An 11,539-nucleotide genomic window follows, 5' to 3' on the forward strand; every position below is an offset into this window, starting at 1 on the left:
TCAAAAAAAGTAATGAATCTTGACTCTTGACACTTGAAGGTCATAAATTAAAAATTAAAAATTACAACAAGTGTAATTGCTCAATTGAAGGCTTGAGCTCAAAGTTATATCTGTTGCGCTTTTTGGTGTGTATTTTCTCAAATACACTCCAATTGCGCTCACACCCTGAAGAGCTACATGTTTGACTCAAGATTCGTATGGCCAATTTTTGCAAATTTGGTGCCCTTGCACCATAGCTTCGCCACCAAATATCTACAAGAAAATAATGAAATAAAAAATTCAAAAATTTAAAACATAATTAAACTTTCAAATAAAAGTTACATAATTGAATTTAAAAAAAAATAGAATTATAAATTTATAAGTAAGGAAATTCTAAATTGAAAATTCTAATTTCTAATGAGTGATGACTTGTCACTTACGTGGCATGAAGAGGGTCCTTTCCCTAATAGCATCATCAAAGCCAAATAAGCCAACACAATCTCGATAAGACTGTATCTCGCAATTGATTTTGCTACGAAGCTCAGGATCAGGTACCATCCTCTGAATACAGGAATGGAGCCCTTCCATCACCTCGCCATCAAAATCAAAGTTGCATTTGTATGAAAATGCGGGGTTGAGGAAGAGTGCTGCTGCATGAATGAGTCGATGAAGTTTCCCTATCCACCGACTATCGATCACATCCCATAACATCATCTGTCTATCAAGGCCAATAGAACCCTTGTCTGCATAATAGGAACAAATGGCCTCCTTGGCCCTATCCATGCCCTCATACAAATAAGGCATTGCAGGCTTCTCTCCATCCACCAATCTAAGAACCTTTAATATAGGTTCGCTAACTGCACATGCTTCTACTCCATGCCAAAATGTCTCAGAGTACACCATTTTTGCAATGGCTTTCCCGTCATGTCTCCTGATGTATCTACAATTACACCAATCATCAGAACAAACATTTGCTTCAACTCGAAGTGACATCGAAGCAAAGACTAAAGAGTAATAAAGGTTGTGGCAAAACATGTGATGGTAGAACGCCGTAACTCCTTATTTCTAGTGAACCTCCTCATGAGGCTAAGAACAAAAGCATGGTTATAAATAAACTTGGGGATGCTCCTAGAAGGCCCTGACCCTACCTCTGCACCTAATGTCAAATAACAAGTGCTAGGTATGGGGCTATGCTCTCCTATATCTATAGCAGATGGTGTTGATGCTGATGCTCCCGCAGTGTCCTCCTCCTCCTCTTGCTCCTCCTCTAAGTGCTGCTGCTCCTCTGACTCTGAGTCCTCCTCTTGCTGCCCCTACTCTAATGGATCATCTACCACTGACTCTAACCATGAAGGTGACTCCTCCAATATGGGCTCCTCAGACTCCCTCCACGGAGACAATACATTAATATTGTCTAAGGAAATGGCATCTGGATCCATTGGCGATTCTATTTGCCTCACTCGAAGTCGGATGTTGTAATGCACATACATTAAATCGTTGAGACGTACGAACTCCAACCTGTAAGAGTGTCAAAAAAAGTAATGAATCTTGACTCTTGACACTTGAAGGTCATAAATTAAAAATTAAAAATTACAACAAGTGTAATTGCTCAATTGAAGGCTTGAGCTCAAAGTTATATCTGTTGCGCTTTTTGGTGTGTATTTTCTCAAATACACTCCAATTGCGCTCACACCCTGAAGAGCTACATGTTTGACTCAAGATTCGTATGGCCAATTTTTGCAAATTTGGTGCCCTTGCACCATAGCTTCGCCACCAAATATCTACAACAAAATAATGAAATAAAAAATTCAAAAATTTAAAACATAATTAAACTTTCAAATAAAAGTTACATAATTGAATTTAAAAAAAAAATAGAATTATAAATTTATAAGTAAGGAAATTCTAAATTGAAAATTCTAATTTCTAATGAGTGATGACTTGTCACTTACGTGGCATGAAGAGGGTCCTTTCCCTAATAGCATCATCAAAGCCAAATAAGCCAACACAATCCCGATAAGACTATATCTCGCGATTGATTTTGCTACGAAGCTCAGGATCAGGTACCATCCTCTGAATACAGGAATGGAGCCCTTCCATCACCTCGCCATCAAAATCAAAGTTGCATTTGTATGAAAATGCGGGGTTGAGGAAGAGTGCTGCTGCATGAATGAGTCGATGAAGTTTCCCTGTCCACCGACTATCGATCACATCCCATAACATCATCTGTCTATCAAGGCCAATAGAACCCTTGTCTGCATAATAGGAACAAATGGCCTCCTTGGCCCTATCCATGCCCTCATACAAATAAGGCATTGCAGGCTTCTCTCCATCCACCAATCTAAGAACCTTTAATATAGGTTCGCTAACTGCACATGCTTCTACTCCATGCCAAAATGTCTCAGAGTACACCATTTTTGCAATGGCTTTCCCGTCATGTCTCCTGATGTATCTACAATTACACCAATCATCAGAACAAACATTTGCTTCAACTCGAAGTGACATCGAAGCAAAGACTAAAGAGTAATAAAGGTTGTGGCAAAACGTGTGATGGCAGAACGCCGTAACTCCTTGTTTCTAGTGAACCTCCTCATGAGGCAAAGAACAAAAGCATGGTTATAAATAAACTTGGGGATGCTCCTAGCCATATCAACCGCCTCCTTGATGAAGGAGAGTTTCCCCATATCCTCAAGCAACGAATCGAGACAATGTGCTGCACATGGAGTCCAGAACAATGTGGGATGCCTCTCCATAAGCATTTTGCTGCCAGACACATAATTAGCTGCATTCTCTATTATGACTTGCACCACATTTGCACACCAATCTCCCGAATGAACCCATCTAACAACTCACATAGCGTTGATGCATCTTTGATATGTTCTGATGCATCCAACGATTTAATAAACATGGTACCTTTAGGACAATGTACCAAGAAATTTAGAAGGGTCCTACCCTTCCTATCTGTCCAACCATCAGACGTCATTGTGCATCCAGTAACTTCCCATGTCTTTTTCAACTCCACCAATCTAGAGTTGATGTCCTACTTTTCTGCTTGAAGAATTGGCCCCCGCAACTCCTCATATGTGGCACTTTTATACCCTAGGCCCACAACAGCAATAGCATCACACATTGGCTGCCAAAATGGATTGGTTTTGGTGATGCTGAGAGGTAATTCGCTCCAGAAAATACACCTCCCCATGACTCTATCTACTTCTTGCTTCTCCTTTTTAACAAGTGATTTTATGCCAGGTTGTGCTCCAGGTCCTGTTCGTGGAACAAAAAATGATGACCTCGTAGTCGCACTAGCAGTAGCATGTGATGGTGTGCCAGCTGTGGAGCCCCTCCCACTAGGGCCACTACCCTCAACATCAAAATCAGGAGAAGATATCCCGAAAGATCTACTTGCACGTTCAGCTTTGTTTCTTTCTGCCTCTTCCTTCTTTTTGTCCTTTTCATCAATTGCCTCAAGAGCTTTTTGTATAAGCTCCGGACTAGAAACTGTACAAACCCCAACATCATGTCCACTGAGTCTAGCAAGATGGTATTTCAGTCATGTAATCCCACCTGTCATCCTGGTCCCACACAATTTGCTTGTAAGATATGCACGATTTGCCCCACCATCAGGGCTCCCATACTCCCAAAATGGGTCCAAGGCTTTTGGCATATTTGTATTTTGTAGTGGGCTAACTCAAAAGGAAACCTAGGGCACCAGAAAAAAATTGGAATTAGTAACTTAATAAGTAATACAAAATTACAAATAACAACATCATTTTACAAAACAGTGTTAACTTTTTTTGCTATATTATTTGCAATTTTGCAATGGGCATGAAAAAGAGAGCAGACTTAAGAGGGCAGTGAGTTTGTATCATGCAATAATTGCCACTTTAACAAAAGATGCCAAGCAATGAAAGAGCCTAACAATGCAAATGATATGCCAAGGAAATGAGGTGACTGTATATTACTTATTATATCATTGTTACGTAATTATACCACTGCTGTAGGTGCATTATCAGACCTCGGTATTCAACAAACAGTGTTCCAAAATTCACTTGTATGACACCAGTCTTTCAGACAAGGTTCCTTATGAATTAGATTTATTTCTTCATTAATTTATAGAGACTTTAGAAGCGAAATTTTACCATTGTTAACTTATTACCAGAGATCCAAATTATTCATATTAAATGCTGAAATTAGCATGTCAATCCTAAAAATTTATGAAAAAAATGTTAAACAGTGACTAACAAATGAATGCAAATGATTTCTCAATATATTATGGTGACTGTTAATTAGTTTTCTGGCCACTGTTTAGATGTATTATACCACTGTAAACAATGTTTCTCGAAGCTGCAAGTGAAACAGTGAGGAAGAGAGAGGGATAAGGAGGCAAACTTAAAACCCTTGCATTTGGTCATGGGCATGAAAATCTTTTGAAATGGAAAAAAAAAATCAAGCAAAATGATTGTAGGGAAATAGGCAAGCAAGAACAATCCTAAAACTAACAAAAAATTCATTAAAATAGGGGTTTATTTGAACATACCTGTTAATGGAAGAAATGAAATTGTCTCACTGTTCTTGAAGCTTAGATCAATGAAATCTTCGTTGTTGGTGGTGATAATAGCTATGGAACGCTCAAACCCTCCTTGGCAGCAACCACATAGCTCTCCCCTTCCTTCTCCAGCAATCAGAAATGAAAATGATATGAAAAAAAACCAAAATCGGATTTTTATAGGCCGCGCGGAAATTTTTGCCTGTCACCGGGCGATTTTTTCGATCGTCACGCGATATTTTCCGAAATATCGGCGATATTTCGGAAATATCGATGATGTTTCGGAAATATTGCAATATTTTCGGGAGCCGAAAATATCGCAATATTTTGTCGGTGATATTTCGGCTCGCCGAAAATATCACGATATTTCCGAATATCGCCAATATTTCGGCGATATTATAAACACTGATGAGGATTGATGAGCTACCTACTACTTTGTAATTGTTTTGTATTTGCTATTTCTATTTGCCATTGGCATTGCTACTACCTATGTAACACATTTTAATTTTGATGACTTAATGAGAAAACTGCAATTTCTTTGTCTTTCTCCTATTGGATCATTGATGAATCCGTCACGACTCACAATTGTATTTGTATGCATAATGTTACATTCTACAACTTACAAATTTTAAATTTACAATGTAAAATCTAGATCTATGTCTGAATTTGTATCATGAATAAGAATTTGTGTAATATGAAATCATTGAAATATTTATTTAGTATTAATTTTCAATATAATATATATATATAAAGTGTCCAACGTTTTTTGTTCCCGGGGTCTATGTGCCCCCTGTTGGACACTTGAATTTGTGTGTCCTGTGTCCCCGTGTCAGGTGACTTAAGTAATTACCGTGATAAGAAATTGTATCATCTAACAGAATTTCAACAATCTTGACATTTATCAGTAAAGTGACTATGTGGAGCCTCGTGAGGTTTTATACTGGTTCTTATCTTCATTCATGTATTTTGGCATTATAAGGTCTTCCTTTCTTGTTCTTTAGTTGCATGTGAGCAATTGAACCATCCCATTGAAAAATAATAGTATAATACAGTTTTCATTTAGTATCAGTGGCAGTGTCCTCAATTTGAACTAATGGATTCTTAATTGATTCTTGGGCGATTCTGCCATTTCAAAAGACTAAAGTAGTTTTCTTCACGCTATTAAATATGAGCAGCAGTGTATTAATGAGCTTCGCTATTAAATACGAGCATCAGTGTGTTAATAGGCTTTAATTGGCATTATTTCTCAAAAGATGTTAATGTTTTGGTTATGCCCTATTAGCTGCAATACTGATCATTATTTTTTCTTATCTGTTAACAGCCCAAAATAGATGAAAACCATCAAAGATGGTTACACCTGAGAATTCGGGCAGATGATACGACCTCCTTAGACTCTCAAATAGTTGGAGTGAGTAGCAGAAGATACAGGACATATCGGGTGCCCGATGGAAAGTGGACTCTTGCTTTTTCTGATGAGCAAGCATGTAAGTATGCAAAATCTACTATACTTGAGGAGATTTCCACGCAGACTTCTTTTGTTAAGGGTGCATTGGAATCCATGCTGATCGTTGATGCTGCTACCAAGAGTATAGCAATACCTCCCTCTGATTTAAACAATGCACAAACTGCAAACTTTTAGACTGTCAGACTTCAGTGCAACCACTGATTTTCTCTTGTGGAAAGGGTATGTTGTCAACACTATATAGTTGCTTGTCAATCCTTTAATTGTACAAGCACTTGCTTTTGACATGAGGGGCATCCCAGAATTATAGCTTGTTATACTTCGTAGGAATCCTTCCACCTTTGGCTGTTCTATTCTTTATTCTTTGTATAGTTCTTGGCTCTTGTATTCCCGCTTTTCTTGCTTATTTCTGACATAAGGGGCAACAGTTTCCCATGATTCAATTTCGTCAGTCTTGTACCATAAATTGTTCTCTTTGTACCAAAGAGACTAATTACAAATTGTAATTATCTAAAGGGATTCAGTTTTTCCTTGCTGCTTATTGGCACCTAACGGAATTTGTAACAAGTGCACTTTCTTACTGTTGCTGTAATTTCTAACTTTTATACCAGTTTGGTATTGGATGAGTAATAATTCTCGGAGTTGCATTTCCATGTCAAACAGTTGGCTTTCCCTCTAAAATGAATTTGCAGTTTGACGCGTATATCTCATCCAAAAATACTTACAGGGTGTCTTTTGTTGGGATATCTCATACAAGGTGTCGGTAGAACCTCCAAATGACTTGTTTAATTTTCATTATTTTTTCACATCCTTTGGCGAGCATAAATCTCTTATGTTTTGGCTCTGATAATTCCTTAACTCCATTTAAATTCATGAAGCTTAGAGGGATCGTGTCTTTATTTTTCATGTATATAGTATTATTGTTAGATAAAGAAGGTCTCATATGGCCCATACAGTTTTCCTAACTTGTATAAATTTTAAAATAGTAGCCTTTAGTTGTACAAGTGCATGGCCGTCCAATATCATGCAAATGTTCCCTTTGGTGTAGATAATGGTCTTGACTCATTGGCCACTGTATTTGGCTGAAAACGTACCTAAAGAATGGCACAAGAACACGTTTTTCCAATCTATAAAAGAACATCATTTCAAACATACTTTGAATGATTCTAGATATAGGTATATTTGTGGAATGATAATATTGTTAATTTGACAGCAATATTTCTAACCCTTAGTTTTAAATAAAAATAGCTGTTTTCTATGAAATGAAACTAACGAATCCGTGCTAACACAAATTCATTATCAAAACATTAACAGCCAAATGCTTTTTGTCAATTAATTTCTAACGTTTTCTATGCAACAGATATTCTTCTTGTGAAAACATGCCTTCCACACAAGTCAAGTACTAGAAAATAATGATTAATGAATTTGATATTAAGCCATTTCAAAATAGCTTCCTTTTTCCTGTGATTGCTAAGGGTAAGGCAATGATGAGATGTTTAACTAATATTTGCACAAAATAAATTAAAATAATTGCTTTGAATGTTAAGGCACCCATGGATGTTGTATGCCCCATCTTGATAGCAGTTGCCAGATTTTATATCCGATCATCTTATCTAGTTGTAGTAACAGAGTCACTTTTGAGAGAATTTTTTAGCCCCAAAAATAGCTAGACTTTTGCTCATCTCTTATTCAAAATTTGGTCTTGATAATCTTTACCTAGTTCTCTAGGCAACTTAAATTGGCGCTCTTTTATGTTCATCTCGAATTATGTTTAATTCGGTAAAGTTAGTTATAGTCAATTGTAGAGCATGTTTTCAATGTAATGCAAGGGAGAGAGGACTATTCAAACATTTTGAGCACATGCTATGGATTACAAACGGAGTACCTGGTTTAAATTTGTTTATATTCTTAAGAAATTGTGATTTTCAAGAAAAGGGCACAAAATCTTATTCAAATAGTTTCAGCACATGATTGAGTACTGATTACAAATTCAGTGTCGTGCTTACATTTGCTTGTACTACCAAATAATTGTGAATTTCAAGAAAATGTCGAGACTCTCTGAGTGCCATTGAAATGATAGTTGGAAGATGTTGCATTCAACATATGTTTTTCTAAACTATTAAATATGGCACTTTAGCGTTTGAGAAGCAAGCTTGCACTTTAGCTTTTGAGAGGCAAGCTTTTATTTTAAAATTCAGTTGTAATAATTTTTGAATTATTTGTTTACGGGGTTCATGTTCCTTTCTTCTTGCTGATGTTACAATTTTTATTGGCTGTCACCTCTCAATGAAGTTAAATAGTAATTTTGTTATAAATAGATGGAAGCATCCATGGCTCTAGATTTTAGTATAGTAGTTGTATAGCTTCTACTACCAAACTGAGAACATTTTCTCTTTTGATTTTAATATCATGCGCGAATGTTTGGCTATTTGAACATTCTATCCAAATGATTAACAATTGCATAACGTGTCTCATGTCCATATTTGTCTTTAAATTGACACGAGAATGCCTTCTAATGGGAGAGTGGTTCAAATCGCCATATGCGTTGCACTTTCGTTGTAGTCAATATCTAGACCAACTATATTTAGATCTCATGCATAGTGTGGTAGTGGATATGAAAGTGAGTAATCATTTGGATTGCTGTTATTATTTCCATTTTTGTTGGTTCTATCTATGGAAAAATACCTGCATTAAGTTGTGGCAAGCGATAAAATATAGATTTAAAAAAAAATCAAATGGTCCCCAAAAAAAGACATTTAAATTTTTCAGGTTAAGAAAATGTTTTTTTTTTTCTTAAAAAAATTAAGGATAATACTTTACGATATTGATGTTTTTCTCTCGTGTAAAATTTATTTTCAAGTATTTGTATACAGAATTTTCTGCGTGTAAGGAGATTGATGTAAATTGCCAAAACAGGGGTGAAAAGAGTTTAAATTTTTAATTAACATAAAGGAAATATGTTATGTTATAAGCTTATTTGCTTTTACAAGATTTTTTATTTTAAAAAATACAATGCATATATATACATCAACCAAATATGGGGCATTTGTAAACCGTCCTCATGTAATATAGGCTAGGTTGAGAGTTACAATGTATTATATGTTTTACTTTTCCTTTGATAAGATGATAATTTCATCATTAGATGACGATAATCGTATTAATATTATTTGATAATTTATTTATAAATTGGGTCTTTATATTACATCCATCCATCATTATTAATATATTTAGTTACGTATGTCTAATTATTTGCTTCCTTGTTGATTTATTGTAAATGCCAATTATTAATAAATGAAAAAATTAACAAATAGTAAAGTATTTTGTTTTTATTTTGATACATATATCAACACACATGCACATGTATTTTTTTGTTAAGTAGTTGACATAATACAAAGCAATATGTAAATCTTTTATTTCATTTTAAAACTTGCAATCATGGCTTTTTATAATTTTTTATAGTTTGTTGTACATCTATATCTTTAAAATCCTATATAGATGGATGCATGGATTCAAGGTCTCATCACATAAACAAAATAGAATATTTCCAACAAATGAGAAATGTTTTTATATACACTTATTGTTTTCAAAGGCATAATCTTTTTTTGTAAGCTTGATATGACTACATTTTCATCATGTCCAACTTCTCACCCCGATCAGGGGATAGCACAATATTTGAAACCAAGACTTCCGGTTCGGAGAGACTTCATATCCACAACCATTGCCAATTGTACTACTCTGCTTTGACTCGAAGGCATAATTTTAATAAGAGGGCACCATATCATTAAAGACTTTAAACATGCTTGTTTGTTACAATTAGTCATGCTAACATTGTATATATTTTTTGTGAAATGATTGAAATATATGTGTTTTTCCTATTAATAATGTGTGCATCCTTCACATCCTCATAATTATATCGTTTTGTAAAAACGGTGCCCCCTTCATTATTAAAAATGCATTTTTCTCTCAAATCATCTACAATTAGTGTGTTTATTGCATCATAAATAGCCTCATGACCTACCTACATATATGTAAGGATTCCCAACACCAACATGACTCTTTCTAGGTATCATGTCACAATTTTATTCTTTTCAATCCTATTCTTTCAAATAAAAATGGAAAAATTCAGTTTCATTTTTATCTTGTGTAAATGTCCATAAGCCAACCTCCAAAGTATTAAAGGACCATACAAACATTTTTAACCCATAGGCATATGAAATTAATATTTGCATTTATTGATAATGACTTATTATGAATTTCATGTAAGAGGACCCAATCCATATCAAATATATATGAACCAGCAAAGAAATGTAACACACTAATGATATTTCTATATCTTCATTGCAAATTTAGCATAAACTTGATATGCAATTTCCAAAAATATTATCATTATTATTATTTTATCTGGTTGGTAATCAATTTATAAAATTAATATAATTAAGATAATAATATTTGTATCAAAAATATTGAAATATAAGTTTGCCAATATATAAAAATAAAATTAATAATACTGTATATTAATCAAGCCAAAAATTAATAAATTAAGAATCAAATTATAGCTGTTATTTGTCATTAGGGGTAATGGTTTTGAAGTTTTAGCCATCACCAAACTTTGGGTGAGGCCCTAAAAGATTCAAAATAAATTATAAATTGTTTTTATATTTCTCCCTTTCATATAAACCATCAAATGATAAAGACAAATTTGAAGTGATTGTCGTCTCTATTGTTTTCTAAAGAGCATTGATCTTAATCTATAAATAACATGTTTGATTTTTTATATATATATATATATATAATGTTGAGTATTTAGGGAAAACCCTTGAGCACTTTCACTCATTTCAAAGATGGCATCTAAGGTAAACCCTAGAATCTTTAAGGCACAAGGTTGATCAATAATAGGGTTTGTGACAATTATAATGATACACTCACTAGGAGTTCAATATGTCACTTATGGGAATTGAATCCAATTAGGGAGGATAACTATAATAACATGGTCTAAACATTCTCAATTTTCTTCATTTTTTAAGCATATTTTTCAATCATTTTTTCCCAAAAATTAGTTAGAAGTTGTGCAAATTGTAAATTTGAGTTATTGAGTCTATATAGTCCAATTGTCCTTAACATTATTCAAGGTATTGAATCCATTTATGCATTCAACATAGTTACCAATCAAACGAGAAAATGACCTAGTACCTGTTTTTTTGAGGTAGCAAAAAATTTCGATTTTGAAAAATGGTGATTCTGGAATACAACTTTTTTTTTGGAGCACATTTTTGCCACTTTAATTTTTTTAAGTATCAAGTGTGAACAATTTTTTTACATGTTAGTGATTTTCACGCTGATTTTGAAAAGTGTTAATGCAACATAAACACATTTTTTTAGAGGGCTTATTTTTTACACTTAATTTTTTTTTATGTATAAGTGTAAACATTTTTTTTGTTAATGATTTTCATCTTGATTTTGAAAAGTGCTCACGAGAATTAACTCTTTTTGTTTAAAGGGCTTAGTTTTTACACTTTAAGTTTTCTAATCTATTAAGTGTGGATAGTTTTTTAAAT

At 34.2% G+C, this 11,539-nt stretch overlaps 1 protein-coding gene across 3 annotated transcripts in view; it reads left to right on the top strand.

The window, feature by feature from the left end:
* Positions 1 to 6,795, top strand: part of LOC149191873 (protein TRANSPARENT TESTA 9-like) — a 488,249-nt gene extending 481,454 nt beyond the window's left edge. For 2 of the 3 annotated variants that reach the window (XM_089404398.1, XM_089404400.1), the window contains exon 20: positions 5,844 to 6,794. In XM_089404398.1, the coding sequence (XP_089260524.1) occupies positions 5,844 to 6,161 (318 nt within the window). In that variant the 3' untranslated portion in view covers positions 6,162 to 6,794. Of the gene's footprint in view, positions 1 to 5,843 lie in introns of all 3 variants that reach the window. The other variant, XM_089404399.1, reaches the window with a different exon arrangement.
* The last annotated feature ends 4,744 nt before the right edge of the window (positions 6,796 to 11,539 follow it).

Source organism: Pinus tabuliformis, chromosome 2_2 (genome assembly GCF_031772625.1).
Source record: "Pinus tabuliformis cultivar Carrire ecotype Pingquan chromosome 2_2, CPIR1, whole genome shotgun sequence".
NCBI classification, from domain to species: domain Eukaryota; kingdom Viridiplantae; phylum Streptophyta; class Pinopsida; order Pinales; family Pinaceae; genus Pinus; species Pinus tabuliformis.